The 22,359-nt window shown below is 44.5% G+C and overlaps 1 protein-coding gene and 1 long non-coding RNA gene across 4 annotated transcripts in view; one reads left to right on the top strand and one right to left on the bottom strand.

Annotated features, from left to right (window-relative positions):
• The window catches only part of ROR1 (receptor tyrosine kinase like orphan receptor 1), a 345,467-nt gene that overhangs the window by 291,360 nt on the left and 31,748 nt on the right, over positions 1 to 22,359 (top strand). For all 3 annotated transcript variants that reach the window (XM_084785977.1, XM_084785978.1, XM_084785979.1), the window contains one exon: positions 21,908 to 22,035. In XM_084785977.1, the coding sequence (XP_084642103.1) occupies positions 21,908 to 22,035 (128 nt within the window). The remainder of the gene's footprint in view (positions 1 to 21,907; positions 22,036 to 22,359) is intronic.
• Positions 12,720 to 14,335, bottom strand: LOC311599891. The gene is made up of 3 exons (XR_014780051.1): positions 14,250 to 14,335; positions 13,322 to 13,621; positions 12,720 to 13,059 (listed from the first exon to the last, which is right to left on the bottom strand). It is a non-coding gene; the product is annotated as an uncharacterized lncRNA (long non-coding RNA).

The following is a 22,359-nucleotide window of genomic DNA, read 5'->3' on the forward strand; positions in this document are numbered from 1 at the left end:
CTCTAAATGTAATTATTTCAATATGCAATCAGTATAAAATAATACCAGAATAGTTTACCTTTCAGGGAAAGATGTGCTAAATCTTTGGAATGTAGAGCATATTTTATATTCACAGCCATCTTAGTTCAACCCATCCTTGTTCAAGGGCACAAATGCACATGTGGCTGGTGGCTATTATCTGTGACCATCAGATTGAATAGTCCAGCAACATTGTGACATCGCATGCCCACCAACACTCCCCCCTCCCTCTCCTCTGTTATTCATCTACATAAACATATTATCATCTGGAAAGCTCTGTATTTTCTTGGCTTAGGATCCATCTCTCACAATTAACTAATGTATAGTCTAAGCTGGTACAATATGTAAATAGCGGATAGAAAGATAAATAGATGGATAGATAGATAGATAGATAGATAGATAGACAGATAGACAGAGAGACAGACAGACAGATAGATAGATAGACAGAGAGACAGACAGACAGATACAGAGATAGATAGATAGATAGATAGATAGATAGATAGATAGATAGATAGATAGATATTTAAGCAAGATAGAACTAGAATTTTCTAGAACTAGAACAAAGGAGGCTGTTCAGGCCTGTGCTAGCTTACTACCATTGTTGCGTTTCTCTGGTCTCACGTGTCTTCTTCAGCATCGGTCTTTATGACCATGCACCAGTCAGTGGGACAACCTTTTTTTTTTTTTTAAGCTAAAAAATCCTTCCTTCCTATCTTTTACCTCTTCTCACTTTTCTTTTCTTCCCATGATCCTAACCCCAGCAGTGGTGTACTTCACTTTGTTCTTGTCTGTTTGACCAATACATATGACCTCATCTACCTGTGGTCTCTGGCTGCCTGAGAGACTAGTCATGCAATGCGGGCAGATCTACTGAAGTTAGAAGGGAAAAAACAGACCCCAGTAGACAGCTAGATATCGCCACCACTGTCCTGCCTGGGACATGAAGTCTACAAGCTAGGGGGTCTTGGATATTTTCTTCCCTGATACAGAGCAGCACTAGTGCACAAAAGTCGGGGCACTGGAAGCACACACTCCAGGTTTGGATCTTGAGTGTCTCCCAAAGTCTAATCTGTTAATGGTTGGTCCCTAGCTGATGACACTATTTGGAAACTGGTAGAACTTGAGGAAGAGGAGAAGTTACTGGGAATATGACCTTGAAGAAGATATTGCAACCACAGCACTCCACAGCCCCATTTGCTGACCGCCATGATGTGATAAGCTTTGTTCTACCACACGTTCATGCCACAATGCTCTTCCTCGCCACAGGCCCAGAAGCAATGATGTCATCCAAACATAGCCTGAAGCTTCTGAAACTATGAGTCCAAATGAATGGTTCCTCTGTTTAGGTTGTTTATCTTGAATATTTTATCACAGGAGTACAGAGCTAAACCTCGGGGACGCTTGTGTAATTGTTTTTGTTCATGTTTAAATTATTTCAGACTCTGCCCTCCATTGCCTGACCCAGAATTCGTGCCCACCCCATTTCTAGGTCTTGCTATACCTCTGAGCCCTGCTACCTAGGATTATGGTGGTTCCAGGGACCACTCAGTATCTGCAGGGATGAGCAAGCTGGTCTGTGACTGTCACCCTTCCTGCTACTTCCTTGCAGTTCTGTGGAGGAAAACCTCATGAGAAGCCAGCCTTTGTAGCATGTACCATGGCTGTCCATTCCTTTTTCTTTAAACCTGTACCATCTGCCACCACCTGTCACAGACCAGGTATCAATTAAGGATACTTGAACCAAGGAAAAAGTAAAGGTCACTGAGGCCACCTTGCACAGCTGTCCCTCGTGTGCACCAGCTGGCTCCAAGCAGGAATTCCCCATCTGGTTCCCTCTGTTTTGGAAGAACTGGAAATGAGGCTGGAAAAACTGGTTTTCATGAATGAACGTCCTAAGAGGTCAGGTCCTGTTATGGAATTTGTGTCTTAAAAGCAATAGGGGTCATCCACATCATTTAACCGGATGGACCTTTAACTAACCACATGACTTAGTGATTCAGGGGAGGAGGGTAAGATGAAAGGACTGGCTGGCCTTTTCTCCTCAACTCTTCTGCCTTTAGCTATGGAGACACTAGCATGGCTTCATCTCTACCCATTTCCCAAGGAGCCACTGGCCGACTCCTCTGGCTGCGTTTTCTACTGTTCCCCATGTTGACGTTTGTTCTTTCACTCATTCATCTAGATGTCCCGCAGTAGGGTTGAATGTTAGCATCTTAAGATAGGGGCTCTGCCTTGTCCACTTCCATGTCCCCAAGAATGTGCATAGCACATTGCAGTCTTCCGGTAAGTACCATGTGCCAGAATACTGAAGACAACGGAAGAAGGAAGAGTTTGAAGAGTGTGCTTGTCATGGAGAGAGCACAGGGCTGTCCTCTGAACCTCTTGAAGAGTGTTGTATTGCCTGGAGTCATCTCCTGTCCAGGGTCATACCTCTTGTTCCACCAATGATCCTTTTCTGACACGACTTTAGTTCTCAGTGACCAGGTCTCTTTGATGTCAGAGAATGGCAGCTTACATTAAACCTCGTAGTATCTACTTATGTAGTCCCCAGCTTACTGCCTGATGTTCAGGTGAACTTATTCAAGTAGAGATAATATCGGATGGCTCCTCCCTCTTCAGTGATGACACTCAGAGGCATCAATGTCCTTAATGTCACTAAATGTTTTTTTTTAAATTTCATTCTTCTTCTTCAGCAGCCAATAGAGCAGCAGTTCTCAACCTGTGGGTCACGAACCCTTTGGCAAACCTCTATCTCCAAAAATATTTACATTGTTATTCTTAACGGTAACACATTTATAGTTTTGAAGCAGTGATGGGAATAATTTTATGGTATGGGGAAATATATTAAAGGGTTGCAGCATGAGGAAGGTTGGAAAACTCCGCAGTAGAGTACTGCGAACTATGACACCATGCCCACAGGCAGAAAGAAGACCCCTTCCTCATAACCACCCCCATGCCCCACCCCCCACTGGCCACCTCTCCCTGTGGATTTAAGTCTGCCAGTCTCAGGAGGACACTGGAGGTCAAGCAGCCAAGGCACATTATAAAAGTGGTTATTGGGTTACTGATGCGTCCCTGAAATACATTAAGCACAGTGTGGTAAACATAATCAAAGGACAAAACAAGGATAGTGCACCTCATGGAGGGCAGCTCCCATCATGCTCCACTGTAAATATTCTTCCTTTCATGTTTGTACTCAGTGAGGCTGACTCTAGTATGTTAGATTTCAAGACATTACCATTACTGTAATTTAGAATCCCTGTGACATGTGCCTGCCGTGATAAAAATTTGACTTGCAAAGCCTACATTTGAATCTTATTTTGTCACTTAGCAGGGTGTGAACTCTTAGAAGATCCATTAGTCTCTCAAATGTCTACTAAAAAGTAGCACAGCCAGGCCTGGTGACACACGCCTTAAATCCCAACACTGGGAGGGAAAGGCGGGTGCATCTCTATGCGTTCCAGGACAGCCTGGTCTACAAAGAGAATTCCATGGCAGCCAGGGCTATTATACAGAGAAACCTTGCCTTGGATAACAGAGCAAAACAAAACAAAAGGAGTAATGCTAACAGAATGGACATAGAAAATATACAAACCTCCATACTGTGTACATATAGATAATGCAAATGTTTTATGAACACATGAAAAACTAACTCTACTGAGAGTAAAAAGCAATATATGAGCTTTAAAAATGATAACATTGAGCATATACTGTTCTGCAGGGAATGCAGAGAAATTCATAGTATTCTGTTGATGATAGACATATTAGGATAATTTTCGTGATGTGCTGGTTGGATTTTGTCAACTCGACACAGATATAGACATCTGGGAAGAGGGAGCATTGATTGAGAAACTTTCTCATTAAGATTGGGCTATTGGCACTTTCTTGGTTAATGGTTGATATGAACGGGACCAGCGCACCATGGTGATGTCACCTCTGGGCAGTAGTCTGAGGTAGTACAGGAAAGCAGCCATCCATGAGGAACAAGCCAGTTAGCAACATTTCTCCATGGTGTCTGCTTCAGTTTCCACCCACAGGTTCCGCTTTCCATCCCTATCCTCACTTCCTTCAATGATGGACTGTCATATGAAGTTTTAAGCTGAAATAAACCATTTTATCCCCAAGTAGCTTTTGGTCATGCTGTTTTTCACAGCAATAAAAACCCTAAGACACCAGGTAGCTACCTGCAAGTATATTTTGCATATGTTTTACCTAAGGAAATAATTTCACTTATTGCTTCAACCTAGAGAATAATCATAACTACATATAAAGATATTCAAGAACATTTATCTCAATGTTTTATAAACAATGAAAAGTTGAACCAAACCTAAATATTAAATGCAACCACTAAAAACAAAACAAAAAAAATCAAGTTTTAGAAAAATTAAGGGCAGAATGATAATTCCCTTATATGTCTTATAAGAATGTTGTACAGGGGCCAGGGTGTAGTTCAGCAGTAAGAAGAGAGAGGGAGGAGGGAGAAAAAAAAGAAGGAAAGAGGACAGAAAGAGAGAGCACACCCAGCCAGTAAGTACACTGGCCACTAACTCTAATAACCTGAGTTTTATCCATTTGGTGAAAGGAGAAAATTGACTCCCTGGAGGTGTCTTTTAACCTACACACACACACACACACACACACACACACACACACACACACACACACACACACACGAATAAATAAATAAATATTAAATGTAAAATGTAAACAGTTTGCTGAGCCTGCTTTGAAGCTCAGCTGAGCTGAAACGAGCAAGAAATAAAGAGATTTCTTGCATTGCCTCCCAGACCTCAGGTCGCCTTGACACACATCCTGGACTAATCAAGACCACGAGCCATGTGTATATCAGTGCAGAGCTGGGCTCTTGTCATAGACGACTGAATTACCAACTCCTCAAAACCTGCTGCCCGTGGGAGGGTTCTTTTCTTCTCCATTGCAAGTGCAGGATGCCTCTGCCTTCCAGCACTACTCCAATCGCTTTGTCAAACAAAGCATGAACGCTAGGGGTTTCCTGACATCCTCATAACTATGAGCATATGATTTGCAGTTCATATTGAATAACGATGTAAGAAATCTGCCAAGAACACTCTGAATACTGTTTCCAGCGCTGGTTCCTAACCAGTCACAGCTGCCTCACTGCAGAAAACCTGCACAATAGCCGGCCTCGCCAAGGCTCTCCTGCTTGCACAGTTCCTAGTGAGTTACTAGAAGCCTCTCTAGCAGGGAAGTCACTCTCCTGGAAAGCATTTAAGATGACTAAAGCTAAAGGTTTAATGTTCTAATGAAAAAATGTGTCGATATTTAAATCAAATGTGTGAACACTGAGTGTTTTTACATATGCTCGCTGCAGAGGTTTTAAGGCAGCTTTTGGCTCTCCAGACAGGAATCGAGTGGATAGATGCACTGTTAAACTTCCGAACAATGACAAAGAAAAACATGGCGTAATTGCTTCACTCAAAGCCTGCCAGGAGATTAATTGCTTACGAGATGGATTTTATGCACTGTCCAAAAACTGTAGGATCTACAGGAGTCCTTTGCTTTCACTAGGAGAAAACATATGTCACCTCTCACCATGGATGTTTATGCCTTTTCACAATCCTGTCTTTTTCAGCCTAAAAACATTCCAACTGGAAATAACTACAAAGGCAGGAGTTGATAGGTTAGGGGTGTTTAGTAATGCTTAACATAATATCCTCAGGGAGACAGATATGACTGTGCTACAAGCCCTCTACAACACCAACCTGGACACCAAGGCCTGAGGAGCCCTGTCACTTTTAGTTAGAAAAATCAGTAGGAGGGGCTGATGAACAGGGAGACTACATCTTAACCTGACAACTCTGAAAAGAACCAACCTGGGGGTGTGGGACTCATGGCAGGGCTAGCCAAGTGAACTCGATAATGGGAGATGGGGTCTGTTTTGTCAGCAGTGTGGGATGCTATTCAAAGGAAGGCTTGCTGAAGGCTGATGGTGCTGGAGTTTGGCAGAGATCATTGTAACTGGAAAGGCACAGAGTGCAATTTTATACACATTGACTGGGTACCTTCTATAGGCCAGGCTGTGTGTATTAGGCTCTGTAGAGAGTGATGCTGGGGTGTGTATGGGTCAGAATTACAGAGAAAGTTAATGGCAGAAGCTGCCTTTTAGGAGCATTCTGCCCAGTTTGTGTACAGACCTCGCAACGGGTCACCATAGTAGAACAAGGTTTGTTGTGCAGGATGCCAGAGAGTGTATCCTTCTCATGGACCACTGGTGGCTTCAGGAGAGCATCTTTGAGGAGATGGGATGAGAACAGAAAGCATGAGGAGTAAGCCAGGTGAATAACGGTGAGGACGGACACCCTGACAAGAAACAGATGAGACAAAAGTCTAGATGTTAGAAATGCGTATTTAGCAACTACAAGCTGCTTTTGCATTCCAAGGCCTAACGGGTGCTGAAGATGTAGCTTGGACCCTGTGGTCACTATTATGTGGTGGGACTGTCACCCAAGGACTTTGTAGTGGACAGCCAGGGAGCAGTTGTGAGAAAGGTAGTTTGACATACATACTAGGTGCCCATTTTACCACAGCAAAGAGGATGGGTGGATTTCTAAGGCTGGGAGTAGAGATAGACAGGCCAGCTCAGAAGCAGCTGTGGCCCTCTTGCTAGGATATGCTGGGCTTTTCAATTAGAGTAACCATGAAATGTTCGACTTGGAAAGAACATTGGAATCAGAAAGGACATGTGTGGTTCAGATTACAGGGCACACACGTAAAGTGGCTGAGGACAAGAGGGGCTAAGTGACCTCAGCGAGGGTGACGGCAGCCAAAGTGAGTGCAGGACCGTGGTCTTCTGATTTCCAGCCCAGTGACTTTTCCACACAGCAGTGCCAAGTTCAGTGCAAGCATCCTGCTTTAGTTAGGTAATGCCCTGGAAAGGCTTGGGACTTACTTGGCCAGCATTTTTTTCTGTCATTATCTGGGAGTGAGAACAGTCCTCCCTGGAGAGAAGGACTATAGATCAAGCCAGTCTGTTTGGAGGTGAAATCTTTCCTTCCATGTTTTCTTGCCCTTGCTCAAACTCTCGCTCTAGCTCACACTCTCGCTCTAACTCACACTCTCACTCTAGTTCACACTCTCACTCTCACTCACACTCTCGCTCTAGCTCACACTCTCACTCTAGCTCACACTCACTCTCACTCACACTCTTGCTCTAGCTCACACTCTCACTCTCACTCACACTCTCGCTCTAGCTCACACTATCGCTCTCGCTCTAGCTCACACTCTCACTCTCACTCACACTCTCGCTCACACTCTTGCTCTAGCTTACACTCTCACTCTAACTCACACTCTTGCTCTTGTTCCCTGTCTGCTTTTACAACTCTCCCTCACTTCTCCTCCAGAAAAACCTTCAACATCATCTGTCTACAAGATCCTCTCCTTCTCATGAGTCTGAGCTGCCCAAAGTAGGAAAGAACACACACTATGTTGTTAGCAAAGGCTAGCCCCTTCTCAATCTTCTTTTCTCAGATCCCTGATCTATATTCTATATCACTGCTGTGACCTTGGACAGTTTTGAGATTGAGGAATCTACTAGCATAAAGCTTTCCCATCTGAACTCTTTTCTCATATAAACACACAGAACCACATGGAAAAGAGTAATTTGTAACTTGTGTTGTCTTTCTCACTAAATCATATGGGATCACATTTTATTTTTAAAATTTATTTATTTATTCAATTTACATCACAACCATAGCCCCCGCCCTCCTCTCCTCCTGGTCTCACTCTCCCTTCCTCTTCCCCCTCTCCCCTACTCCTCAGAAAAGGGGAGCCCTACAACCACCAACTCATCCCAGCAAATCAAGTCACAACAGGACTGTACACATCCTCGTCCACAGTGGCCTGGGAAGGCAGCCCCACCAGGGGGAAGTGATCAAAAAACAGGCAACAATGTCCATGTCAGAGACAGCCTCCACTCCCCTTACTAGGGAACCCACCTGAAGACCAAGTGCCCATTGGGTACATATTTGTTGAGGGCCTAGGTCCAGTCCATGCCTGTGGCTTGGGTGATGCTTCAGTCTCCTTGAGCCCCCCTGGGCACAGGTTAGTTGGCTCTGCTGCTCTTCTTGTGGAGTCTTAATTTGGGCTTTATTACTGTGAAGAGGCACCATGACCACAGCAACTCTCACTAAGGAAAACATTTAATTGTAGCTGGTTTCCTGTTTCTAAGGTTTAGTCCATTACTGTCGTGGCAGAGTGTAGACACACATGGTGCTGGAGGAACAGAGAGTTCTACATCTTGATCTGCAGGCAGCAGAAGACTGTGTACCACACTGGGTGTAACTTGAGCATATATGACATCAAGCCCCACCCCCCAGTGAGGCTCCAATAAGACCACACCTACTCCAATAAGGCCACACCTCCTAATAGTGCCACTCCGTATGGGCAAGCATTTGGGCACATGAGCCCGTGGGGGCCATATCTATTCAACTACCACACACATATTGTTGTCAGATTTATAATATTCCTTAAAGTAGAAACATTAAGACATTTGGAGCAAGACTTAATGATTTCTGAGCCCCAGTTCCTTTAAATATAAAATGTGGATTTTATATTTACCTTGAGAGGGTCTTGGCATGAGGCATCTTAGTTTCAGTGTCTTGCTTGCTTATTTCTGGTTTGGAACAATAAATCATTTTCATAAATGCATGGGTTTAATTACAAAGGACATTCAAAACAAAAAAATGGAAGAAGAGAAGAACTTATTTTAAACTTGAAAACTAAATGAGATGGGAAATTCATTCAAGTCACCAAAGAACAAGAAGTATGATTTGTGGAGGCTTCTGACTCAGGGGTGACACATATTTCTGCTCTAGAGGACCCTTTGGTGGCCTTTACAGGGCAGACTGGGAGAACAATTACCTTGTTGAACAGTGATGCATAGACTTGGTCCAGGGACATACAAATCCAAAATGTGCTGTGGATGCTAACTTAATAATTAGGTGAAAATCTACTGCTGTTACAAGCTCTACATCCTCTATTGAGCAAAAATAGATGTGAGAAATGAGGTGGAGGGAGAGGGGGGTCATAGAGAACTGACTATGAATTGCAGGATCCTAAAGGAGCTCAGACTCTCTCTTTGTAAAGAGGGAGATTTCATTCACTTATTAAATATTTTTTTCCTGCCGACAACTTGTAGGAAGATGGTGATGGCCAACATCTCTGTCTGCATGGATTGTGCATCAAGAATAAATACTGTACCATTTCAGAGTGAGCTTGATGGTGCCTCGCCCAGCGCACAGCTTCTCTCATAGCCTAAGAGAAGTGGCAGAGCACGGGGCAGGGGACTTAGGATTGCAGTTTTGAAAGCCCGAGAAGGGAAGCCTTTGAGCATGACACTTGAACAGGTCATTGTCCTGTCAGGTCCCCTACAGCTGCTGGGTGAGGACAGACCTAGGTGGGGAAGAGGTCTTGAAGAAGGTGCCAGGAATGCAAGAGGAGGTCTGATCTAAGGATTCTGGAGAGATCTTTGCAGCAAGAATGGTACCCTTCATAACACTCCAATGGACCCAGATCAACCTCCTGGCCAAAGAACTCACCTTCAACCATGCACATGAAATATATGGAACAATTCTTTATTTGTATTAAGGGACCCAATTAGGGATTATTGATAAACTATACATACTCCAAGATGGGGCAGAGAGAGAGAGAGAGAGAGAGAGAGAGAGAGAGAGAGAGAGAGAGAGAGAGAGAGAGAGAGAGAGAAGGTAATGTCTTAATGAGTTTGGAGAAAAGAGTGTTTTTAAAAGAGGAGGTTTGTGAGAAATATCAAAGAGGTTGTAAAATATATCAAATATGAGTCTTTTATATCAAGTACTATAAAACTTGTGTTTAAGACAAGAAATTCAAATTTTTTTCTTTCTCTCTACATGTTCTAAGACTTTTCTACAAGTTTTCCCCATTCCCCATGAGTAAAACCTTTGTTTACACAAAGGACCACAGCTGTATTCCAAGAATTTGATAGCCTGGATCAGTGACCTCTTTCTCCTTCCTTCATTTCCTGTGTGCCAATTGTTTTCAGGCCCGTCAATTGAATTAAGACTCTGAGGTCAGACCCCAGCCAATGCGGCATCGGGCAGGGGGAAGGGACATGCAGTCACCACCTGACTAGAATAAAAGCCAAATGAGCTTCTGGCCACGGTGCCTCAGTTCCTTGGTATGTTCACTCTTCTGAGGGCATCTTCTTGATCAAGAGTAAAGTTTGCCTTGTACACACACACACACACACACACACACACACACACACACACATACACACACACACACATACACATACGCACGCACACACCACAGTGATGTCTTAAATCAGAAAAGAGCAGCAAGGGTTGGTGGCATGGGTGCAGGTGTAAGAGACGCAGAGAGTCAAGGGGAAGTAGAAATAATCAGAAACATTTGAAGGAAGAATTTATTCACTGGATGAAGAACACTCATTGATAGTGTCAGAGTGAAATAGAGAGTCACATTCAGCCTTGTTAACCCCTGAGTTCATTCAGCTGTTCAAATGGAGGCTGAGGTTCACAGAGTGGTGTTCGCTGGAGATGAGGAGAGCCTGAGTCCCCCGCATAGAGCTATCTATGTGGACCTGGTCATTTAAAGCAAAGGAGTAGAGTAGAGAGAAAGACAGAAGTCCGAGCCTTGAGCCAGCTCTCATGATGGGGATCTTTGAACCACGAAGGAAAATGAAGGGAAAGAGAATGTGGAAATGGAAGCCATTGGGAAGAGAGGCCTCCTAAAGGAAGGGTCATTGACTCTAAGGCTGCTGCTGGTCACTGGGGTCAAGAGCAAGCCCATTCAGAACACTAGACTGTCTAGGCTGAACAGGAAAACTAGGAAGACGAGGGTGGGCATTTTCTTTAAGAAAAATTTTGCTATCGAAAGCTGAAGAAAAATGCAGAGACAGCGAGCAGAGTCAGGAGCTGGTGAGGTTTGTTTTGTTTGTTTGTTTTTGTTTTGACAGATGAGAGTCTTCATCATTATTATGACAGGAAGGACAATAGGGAAGTGACATGTCCATGAGTAGGTAAGAGGGGTGGGACCCAGGTGTTCAAGTTTCGGGCTTAGGGTAAAGCACAATGGGCTATCCACTGCAAAAGCAGATGAAAAATGGGATAGAAATGGCATTTATCCAGACTTTTCTTCTTAAATGCTGACTACTAAGACGTGGCTCCTTCAGCCCTCATAAGTCATGCCTGCTTCTGACCCTAACCTCTGCCCAGAGTTCACACTCACGCAGAAATTCAGTCCTGACAATCTTTGGTGCACTGACAGAGAGTAGCAAGGTCACAGATGTTAGGAGTGACAGTGCCTCCAGATAATCAGCCATATTAGTTACTTGCTAGTTGACAAAAGCAACTTAAGGGGGAAAAAGATTATTTTGGCTCACAGTTTGAGGGTAACGTCTATTGTTAGCAGGGAAGTCGTAGCCTCGGGAGCATAAGGCAGCTTGGTTAAGTTCACAGTCAGAAAGCGAAGAGCAATGAATGCTGGCGCTCAGCTCTTCCTTATATTCGGTCCAGGATCCCAAGCCATAGAATGCTGCCACCCATATTTAAAGCAGATCCTTTCCCACGAGTTAACCTAGCCTAGAAATTCCTTCACAAATCTGCTGGGAGCTTCATCTCCCAGGTGATTGTAGAGCCTATCGAATTGACAATATTAATATCAATATCATTAACTATCAGAATATGTGAGCAGAATGTGTGCAGTACAGAGGTCCAAGTCAGCTTCTTTCTTCCTAGGGTGGTGCAGAGCAAGCAAGCTAGTGCATAGTGCATTATAACTTTAGGTATCAGATCAGGTTTTTTTTTTCCAGATTAAGGACACAAGGTCCAGAGAGACCCATAGCCAAAAGAGCTATGAATGAACAGTCTTTCCAGTCTAAGCTTATGTGGGCTTGGTGAAGCCACATGGCTACTTTTTCTCTGTTCTTCCAACACTAAGGTTTAAACCAGAGTCCTACAAGTTTACATTCTCACTCAGGGGCTCCACGAGGTGGTAAGTGGGCATGTGCCTGCCCCCAGGGCTCTGTCTCCTTCCATAGCTGTATCATCCTGCTGCATCGTGGTTCGGCTTGGTAGTGAAACAGTACAATCTTCCCGTGGTGCAAACACCCATCCAGCCCCATTGGGGGTAGGGTGGGCATGGACTCTCTTTCTCTCAAGTGGACGTCATCATCGTGGACACCATCTTTACCATGGCTATCCCTTTGTGGCCAGGACAAACTCCAGACTCCCCGCCCCTCTGTTATACCATTTGAAGTAGAAAGTTTAAAATAAGACCATGTGAAAAAAAAGACCGCATGCGAGTTTGAGAGGAAGACATAGATCCACAATGAAACTATAGAATACTGAGTCTCTCTATTCCTCAGACACCCCAAACTAAGGCCCCCCTCTTGGGACCCCTTCTTTTCCCTGTCCTTTCCCTTTACTTCTATTAAGCCGGCTGGCTGGCCACTGCTTGCCATGTGATCCTTGTTCTGTTTGAGACTGTCACCATCTCCCCAAGTCATCCTGGTCAAGCAGATGTGACTTCTGGGTTCTCAACAGTAGACTTCAGTAAACCCGAGGGCTGGAAAGGAAAAAGGAAACAGATACAGTGGGAGGAGGGGCAGATGGGAGAGACTGTACACCTATGTCTCTTCCTCCTCTTCCAAGCTGGATGCTTGGAACCGGATGCTGAGAGCCTGAGGCCTCCTGCTCACACTTCCCGTGGCCATTACCAGTTCTTGGCCAGCCCTCTCCACTTCTCCCAAGGAGTAAGGACGTCCCCAGAGTTCACAGCCCATCCCAGAGACCCCTTGCCCAACAGTTTGTCCACATAAAATACTCCCACTCAGTGAACTGCCAATTAGCCTCTATTTTAGTGGAAACTTCTACGATACTTTTATTTTCGTTGCATTTATTTTATGCAGAAGTTGTTTCTGTGCTGTAAGTTTTTGCTTCTTCGGTGTCTAGTGGGCTATGTTTTCTTCTGTGATGACCTTCTCAGATGCGGCAGGGACAGCATCTACAAACAGGGAACACAGCTTGGAGGCTCGGCTCAGTCACTAGAAACTTCACATCTAAACCCCTAAGCTTAGTAGCCTGCACGTCACTGGAACATGTGTAGCCAAATTCCAACACTGCTCTGAGGCTACAGACTTTGTGTCCAGGCCCATGGCTTGGCTGAGGCACACCTTCCAACCCTACTTGTGTACTGTTGGCATGGCACACATTGCTGGTTTCAAGTGACATCTTTCAGATACTTGTGACACCTTGATTACACAAACCCTTGAGGGCCTGGACAAGGTTCCCAAGTGGTCTTGTTGTGAGCGCAAAAGCTGAACCTCTTGACTGCATGATTTTTTGTGGGGTGTCCTGGGTCAAGAGAGTATGAAACCATCTTCCTGGCTCACCCAAGCTGCCAGAAAGAGCCTGCCTTTCTCAAACTTAAAGTTCTTGATCTTCTGAGTTTGGCGCAGCCTCTCTCTATTGCCTTCTGGGGATCCAGGGACTATATATGCCTCCATCTATTCATTGCTTTGTCCGAGTCCTTTTGTAGCGACCATCAGCAGACGTGGGAGACAAAGCTGAGATAGAAAATAAAACTGGAGAGTGAGTTTCACCCTACTTCTGAGCAGTAAAATGCCATTAAAATTCTAAGAAGTCCTGAGTTCCATTTACCACTCTTTCCACAAACCAAGTATTTCAGTCCGTGGCCAAAGACATAAAAGAAAAAGCAGGGGAAATCAAATCAAATCCTAGTAAAATTTGCAGTAGGAAATCTGCCCAGACAGGCTTGTGTGAGTTGCATAATATTCCAAAGTCCTGTTATCCTCGGTGGGAGACTTTAGAGGGCGGTTTGGTTGTTTGTTATTGGAGACAGAAAAAAGCTTAAGTGATAGATAGATAGATAGATAGATAGATAGATAGATAGATAGATAGATAGATAGATAGATTCTGATAGATCATGGGAGGCCTGTGCTTGGAGGAGCTCCAACTGTCACTCTGGCATCCAGGCATCAGCCTGACCTCAGAGGTGAAGAAGCCCCTCACAGCAGGAGAATGTCTGAGAAGGTGCCCGACCATGGAAGCCTCGGTCAGCTGAAGAAGCAGAGCCCACTCACTCCCACTAGCATCTCCCTGTCTTTTAACACTGCACCAGTGCGGTCCGATGGTTTCACGTGTTCTTAAATAGGAACTAAATACATTACATGCCTCATTTTCCTTCGGATTACATTTGTGAGCTACAAGCTCGGGGAATTCTGCTCTCCTTCCAAGCACATTGTGGCCTCACGTTCCCAGCCCCGCCCTGAAGCACAGCCTGTGCCTTCCCACCACAGGGTTGGACACAGCCACTGTGACGTGTGATTCTGGAAACTATGGCAGAACAGTATTCTTCTGTTTGTTTTAGTGGTTCCTAGCCAAGAGGAGGGGAAAAAATCCTGAAATTTGGTTTAATTTTTTAAAGCAAAAAAAAACAAAAACAAAAAAAACCTATGATGTGAGACAGAGCCATTCACAGCACTTGCTGCAGTCACCTTAGAACCTTCTTGTACTCACAGTGGGGTTCCAGTGACCCATGGGGAATGTGAGGGCTTGCAGAGTCCAGCTAGCTGACAGCCACTGGTCTCCTATGTGGAGGTCAGATGTATTAGCATGTTCCTCTCTTTGATGCTCACATTAAGACTGGTCTTTAAAAAGCAGAGTTTGTGAGAGAAACTGGAGGTACAGATTTCATCTGTCACCTTCCTACAGCTATTTCAGGTAAAGCCTGCTTGAGGCTCCTGACCCTTGCCCTGTCCCCATCTGCTTGCTCTCTCTCTCTCTCTCTCTCTCTCTCTCTCTCTCTCTCTCTCTCTCTCTCTCTCTCTCTCTCTCCCTCTCTCTCATTCTCTCTCTCTCTGCCTCCCTTCCTTTCTCCTCCCACCCCCGATGTATACACCTGTCCAGACAGATGCCACTTCACCAAAAGTTGTGTGTCCTAGAGTGTGCTGTTAAAGCCAATGAGACCTATTATGTCACTTCTCCTGGCTGACAGCTTGCCAAGCACATGTCAGACCACAAGTTCTCTTGGGGAAATGAAGACATTTTAGGACAGGCAGTGACTTTGGAAACTACATTTGATCGTAACGGTTTCTTTGCCTCTGCATGGCTCTGGAGACCTTCTGTTTACCCTGACATGGTTTGGCACCCCTCACTTGGATTCTTGGTTGGATCATGTTTCACGCTCTCTAAAAGAGTTTAAATTGACACATAATTATGTGTATCGATGGGGTATTCTGTGTTGTTTTAATACATGTATACAGTGTACAATGATCAATCAGACCAGACCCTGGGTCCCATTTATCATTTTTCTGTGTTGTGTTGGGAACGTTCAAGAATCCTTTCTTCTAGCTATGCTGAATTATAAAATAAGTCACTTTGCCGGAGCCACCTCTCTGTGCAAGAGGACACTAGATCTTATTCCTCTAATATAGCTGTATTCTGTACCCAATCATCAACTTTTCTCTAATCTATCCAGATTGACCTCCTATCCTATGGTGACCAAAATTCTCATTTGTCTTATAGGCTCATTTGTCTTCCATGCAAAATCAAGAGCGTGCCACATGCCTGGCTTATGTGATCTTATGTCCTTCACCTCAATCTATGTTGCCACAAATGACATGATTTCATGATTTTTCATCTCCAAATACTATTCATGCATACATACATGCATGCATACACACATATATGTAGATAGATATCCACTTATCAGTCAAGCTTGGTAGTAGATAGATATATAGATATTGATTGATAGATGATAATATGATGAGATAGATAGATATAGGAGAAAGATAGGTAGATATATGCTTTCATCAGTCAACCTCTCTCTCTCTCTCTCTCTCTCTATATATATATATATATAGAGAGAGAGAGAGAGAGAGAGAGAGATCTATCCATTCATCAGTCAACTTGTATCTTGGCTATTGTGCATGTTACAGTAAACCTGGAGTGCAGATATTTCTTGACATACACATTTCCTTTGGGATTTCTGTATCTCTATGGTAGTTTTATGTTTACCTTTTAGTGACCTATTATTATGTACAAAATGCCCTAATTTATGTGTCTATCCGTAGTGTATGAGAGTCCTCCTTTCTCTACATTCTCAAAAGAGTTCTGGTTCGTTGATCATATTCCTCCCAACTAGAGGAAGGTACAATTTCAGTGTGGCTTTGCAGTTCTCTGATTAGTGATGCTGTTTTCCTTGTGTACTTGTTAGCCATTTGGAAAAATATCTATGCATATCATTTGATCGTTTAAAAATCTGATTATTTGGTCCCTCTTCCCTGTGGAGTTAGTTGTTCAGCTATCACTCTGCCAAGCGGTCACTGACATAGTTCCTCCCTTTCTGTGGCCATCTTTTCCCTTTACAGCTAATTGTCACTTTCTTTTTTTTAAAAAGATTTATTTATTTATTTATTTATTTATTTATTATGTATACAGTGTTCTGTCTGCATGTAATACCTGCAGGCCAGAAGAAGGCACCAGATTTCATTGTAGATGGTTGTGGGCTGTCATGTGGTTGCTGTGAATTGAACTCAGGACCTTTAGAAGAGCAGGCAGTGATTTTAACCTCTGATCCATCTCTCCAGCCCTAATTGTCACTTTCAAGTGATCTGACTACATGTCCCATGAAGACACTGGTTCTTACCTGAGCCCTAACCCTCTGCAGTGTTCATGCAGCTACCAGAGAGCTTGAGTGACCGCCTGCCACAAGAGTCCACTGCACCCTTGGCATGGCAGTCATCTAGAAAATATTTGTGAGTTACTTTTACTGGGATAAAGAGAAAACAATCACTCCCCACATGAGAAGAATCACCCACCTCTTGCTGAGACGCTAGCTGAGAGTGACACTGAGGACACTGACTCCAATAACACCATGGTTTCCTTCAAGGGTGCAGGCTTTGTCATTCTTGTGCAGAACTCTAAGTGGCCTGCTGTGGGCTGAGGGAGGTGGCATTGAAGTACTGGCCTTAGACTCATAGCAAAGGCACCTGCTGACATCCTGCAAGTTGCCAAGGTCTCTGTCAGATTCCCCTGCTGTGAGGGGCCACACAGAAGTCTCCTCTGGCTTGACCTTTGAAAGCCCAGGCATGGCCTGCTCTCAGGCAAGCTTCTACCTTGCTCCCCAGATAAACATGAGATTTTTTTTTTCAGTGAACTTTGCGTAACATAAAACTAACCATTTTGAAGTGAGCCATTTCATACAATATCGTGTGATTTCTACATTCCTAGCTAAGAATTCCCCAGTCCCTCAGCCCCTGGCAACTACCAATCTTTTTCCTGTGCCTGTAAAGTTGCCTATTCCAGATGGTCTCTAGAAAGCCTATGATATGGGCTCTTTTACAACATAGCAGGTTGCAGGACTTCATTCATTCCTTCATATGCTAAATATTACTCTCTCCTATGTATCTACCACATTTTGTATGTCCGTTCATCTGCTTATTAACACTAGATGTTTCTGCCCTTTGGATGCTATGAGTGGCATGGACAAGGCTTTATGTGTTGTCAGTCTCTTAGGTTAGCAACTGTAGGTTGCTAACTCTACAGTTAGCGAAGTACCTCTGTATTCATTTTCTTCTCACTAACGAAAGCTGTGCATTTTAATTGGTCATGTTTCCCCTAAAAGGTAACTTTCAGAGTGAAATTTATCATCCAGAATCCATTCGGCAACCCTGGCCCTTGCCCCTGCCTTATGATAAATTCATCATTTACAGTGTGAAAAGAATTCCCAGGGTGGGTATTATAGGTCAGTCTGCTGTGGTCCTGATGCTGGATCGTGGCAGGGTGAGCACTGCACAGATGGCTATAATATAAAATCAGAACTCACAGGGATGGGTTGATCAAGCTGCTAGGGGAAGCTGGGAGATGCCTGACGTTTCCAGGAGAGGTCTCAGGATGTGGCTGGGTAGAAATGATGTGAAGAATGAAAAGATGATAGAGGGCATCCTTGGCCTCACAGAGCATCTGAACTATCAGAACAGAGAAGCTCACTGTGGCTTCAGGAGCTGCTGGCAGAGCAGGAAGGAGGCCAGCAATCTGGCCAGCACTGGATGCCACCATCTGCATCCCGCAGAGGAGCCTTGCCTTCCTTTGCCTGGAGCATCCTGGAGAGACACTTCCCACTGCCTTTGTGCAGGGTCATGTCCTTCACACTGGAGAAGGGCAGACCCTTGCTCTACTGGGTCTACACAGAAACTGGGATGGTGGCCGAAGCTGGTGATCCAGTGTCTGATGGACCTTTAAGAGACACAGGACACCCATCGCCCAGCATTCAGTCATCATCCCAGGGGGCAACAGTGGGTCCCTGGTGCCCTTCCCCCAATACCCTTTGCTTCTTGATGGATCATGGCATGGCTCTGTGACAACACCCTGACTGTGACACCTTGATGCATCCTATTTTTAAGTGAGGAGCAGGAGACATGACCAGGAAAAGTGCATGTTGGGAGGTAGCCTGCAGCTATAAATGCAAAGGAAAGGGGTGGCTGGGACTTGCTTGTTAGGAGACCAGCCAGCCCCACGGTTGCTACTCACATTGTGCAGGGAAGGTGCATAACTCAGACAGGTATGTAGCTGTTCCAAAATAGGAACATTCACACCTCTACATCATCCCTAAGCCTGTTGTCTATTAAATGGCTTGACACCCATTTTATAAGCATATAAAATCAGCAGTGCCTCATCCAAAAAAATTTTTAAATGCTATAAATTCTAACTTGTGAATTGATTTAATTCACCGTGGTCACAAGACACAGAACTCGTGCAGACCTGACAACATAGTAAAGTGCAGTCTCAACCTGGATGCAGCACATCTTGCCTTTGCACATCCCAGAGAGTCACGTGACTTCTATGAGCTGGAATGTTCTCTCCATAAAGGAGGGGAGGAGCTGGGCAGTGATGCTCAGAGGACAACGGAGTCTAGAGGCTCAGCCCGGACAGTCTGACCTCATGGGTGGCATGTGGAACCCAAGTCCTGTTAATCACTGGTCTTTTCTTTCTTTTATTTTTAAATTTTATTTTACTTTATGTGCATTGGCATTTTGCCTGTGTGTAAGTCTGTGTGACAGTGTTGGATCCCAGAATTACTGGGGGTTGTGAGCTGCTGTGTGGGTGCTGGGAACTGAACCTGACCCCTCTGGAAGAACAGTCAGTGCTCTGAACTGCTGAGCCATCTCTCCAGGCCTATCTACTGATCTTTTCAAAGCTTCCTGAAGAGATGCCTTTTTTTAAAATGTATTTTTGTTGTTATTGAGTGTATGGTATACATAGGTATGCATGCCTCCACATTCCTGCTGTTAGAGGTCAACTTTATGATATCAGCTTTTTTCTTCCACCTTCCTGGTGTGGACAGGGAGTTCCCAAGGGTAAACAGTGTTCAGATGGTCCACCCCATGGATAGCAAGTGTCCTTTTCAGCTAAGCCATGTGTTCCTGCAGGGAGCCTTACATACAGCTAAGGATGAAATGCCTTGCACATTCGCTTGGTTGGTTTGGTTTGGGATTTTTAAAAAATCTCAGTCCCTGTGAGACTGGTCAAAATCACAGAAGTCTGGGCAATCTTTTTTTTTTTTAAATCCAACTGTGAGTTGTCAATAGGAAATGAGCAGCCAAAGAGTTGCTTCTCACTTTAGTTTGAAAAAGAAGAAATATTCGGCCTTTTTAGCAGTCTTGAACTAGAAAGGTGGTAAGAAGTTTAGCCTAAGCCTCACTCATAAACTATAGGAACTCCCAGTGGGTCAGGGATTTATATCTGGGGGTATTTCCAAGATTTTGTCCTCCCAGAAGATATAAATGGGAGCCTGAGAGTTTAACATAGGGAGGGAAAACAGTTCTCACACAACGGTGCTTTAAACATCCAGGCTCCACTAGTGTAGGGGGTGCAGGGGGGTAGGACAGTGAGGCCCTGGGTAGCAGGGGTGGAGTGGGCTGGAGCAGATTCTGGTCTCTCCACCTAGGATTCCAGAGACCAAGCTGAGGTCATCCAGAGCCTTCTTTTCCCCCATAGGTTTATGGTATTAGTTACCCAATAAAAGTTGGGTTAATTTTACAACCCAGGTAAGATGTAAGCCAAAAAAAAGGCTTCACCATTACTGTAGGATTTATGAAGGTAAACACGTGGGGTGCAAGAGGGACTACGCAGCAGCCCTGGAGCCTCGAGTCTCTCTGTCAGATGGATGGTGTGCTCGTTTGTCGTGTGTCTGAAGGTTAAAGTTTTCAAGGCTTTGCTACACAAACCATCTCAGGAGGCAGCCAAAGATACTCTACTCATCTTCACCTTCAAATTGACTCCTTTGGAGAATTAGTGTAGGAGGCTGCAGATGATGAGTGCCCTGTCCCATGAGTTGTCACTCATTTGGCAACTATCCTGAGCCTGCTACGCTCCTAAGAGTATGAAACCTGTAGGCCGAGAAGTCCAGCACCATAGCTGTGTTCCACAGCCATAGCTAGTGACAATAATGTGGCATCTCTGCAGTCCCAAGGGACTTCTATAGCAACCAGTCATGGTAGTATACACCTGTAGCTCCCAGTCACAAGACAGCTAGACAACATAGTAAGACTGGCTGTAAAAATGAAATAAATGCAACTGGGGCCCGAGTTCAGTGGTAAGAACTTACTGAGCTTGTATGAGGCCCTAGCTCCATCTCCAACACTGCTAAATGAACACAAATAATAAGCTTTTATATAATTTGATGGGGTCACTCAGCTTTTACCTATAGGGCAGAGAGTCAATTATGGCCTCTGTTTCAAAGGCAAGGGTCGTACAATGCACAGGTCTGGGTCAGCCTGCCTAAAGAGCACAGAGTATTTTGGTACTCTGTCTTCTAACTTAGAGCCCCCCTCCCCCAAAAAGTAAATGCATTTGCTTGGAGATGGGTGTTGACACTGGCCAGGGGAGAATTGGTGTCTAGGTGAACTCACAAAAGTAGCAGGCAGTCTTCAGTGTGGCCTGGACCTATTGTTAGCCCGTCCTCTGGTTCTACCATCCGTATCTCAGGCATGCCCACTGAGGACTTTTGTGGGACCAGGTGTCCATTTTGAATCCTGGTCTCTTTTCCCATTACTTGTACCCTTCTCGTCATCGTCTGGTGTCCCCTGTCTTCAAGATAAAATCTACTTCCCTTGCTTATTTATTGTAATTTGAAAGCAGCAAAAATCTCGTGGCTATTCTTTTTTTTTTTTTTTTTAAGTTTTATCGGTCATCAAGTGAGATCTTTATTGATATTTTCCTAAGAGTTCCTTGGATTTGGTGGCTGACCTCAAGCCTTTTAGCCTGTGGCTTGCTCTGGCCTCTTTTCCAGGCAGACAGGACAAATCTTACCCAGAGAGGAGCCATGAGACTCAACTGTGCCCCTTCCTCCCAGATGTGTCCGCTTCCTACCCTGTGGATCTCCTAATTGACGTGTCAGTTAGTGTAGACCTTGTGGCTAATGTGCCCACGCTTTTGCAGCAAATGGAGCAGAAATAATCTGCACTTAGAAAACTAAAAACTGTAGGGCATGTGCCTAGATTTGCAGCTTGCTTCCTCTTCCCTCTCAGAGCTACATCATCTTCCAGCTCACCACCAGCTGCAAAAATAAAACTTCTTTCCCATATTTAAGGATGATTTTGCGCTTCAGGATGATTTTCTGGGGGTGTAGGAAACTTGACCAATGTGACCAACAGATGTTTTAAGGGATGTTTGAGAATTGAATGCTTTTGTCAGAGTCTGAAGCGCAGTCTTCATGATATGGTGCCCAACTGCGCCCCCTCGTGGCCACTTTTAGCATTGTGCAGCAGGGTGGATAGTGTGAGTAGGTCGGTTGCTCGGTGGTAAGACTCACTGCGCTTTGTTTTTAGAGACGAGTATGAAGAAGATGGATTCTGCCAGCCATACAGAGGCATTGCGTGTGCACGATTTATTGGCAATCGCACTGTGTATATGGAGTCTTTGCATATGCAGGGGGAAATAGAAAACCAGATCACAGGTAGGTAACATCAAAGAAACGATACTGACGCCTTTCATAACCGTTTTTCCTCACCAGGAGTTTTTCTGGGCTTCTTTCCTGACAGAGAATTAGGCTAAGCTTGGGTTTGGGAGTGGGACCATAAAGAGGCATGAGATGTGATCTCTGTGCTCTGGAATTTACATTAAAATAATTTATTAGAGGTTAGTCTTGGAGGAAAAGGAAGCTTCGAGAAGTCTCACATTCACGCAAACACTCAATAAATATGACTGAGTGCTTTCAGTGTGCCGGGACCAGACTGGACACTTGGGGATATGAGAGTGTGAGTGAGCCAGGTGCGTCCCT

The sequence above is a fragment of the Acomys minous genome (assembly GCF_964271855.1).
Source record: "Acomys minous genome assembly, chromosome: 6".
Taxonomy (NCBI): Eukaryota; Metazoa; Chordata; class Mammalia; order Rodentia; family Muridae; genus Acomys; species Acomys minous.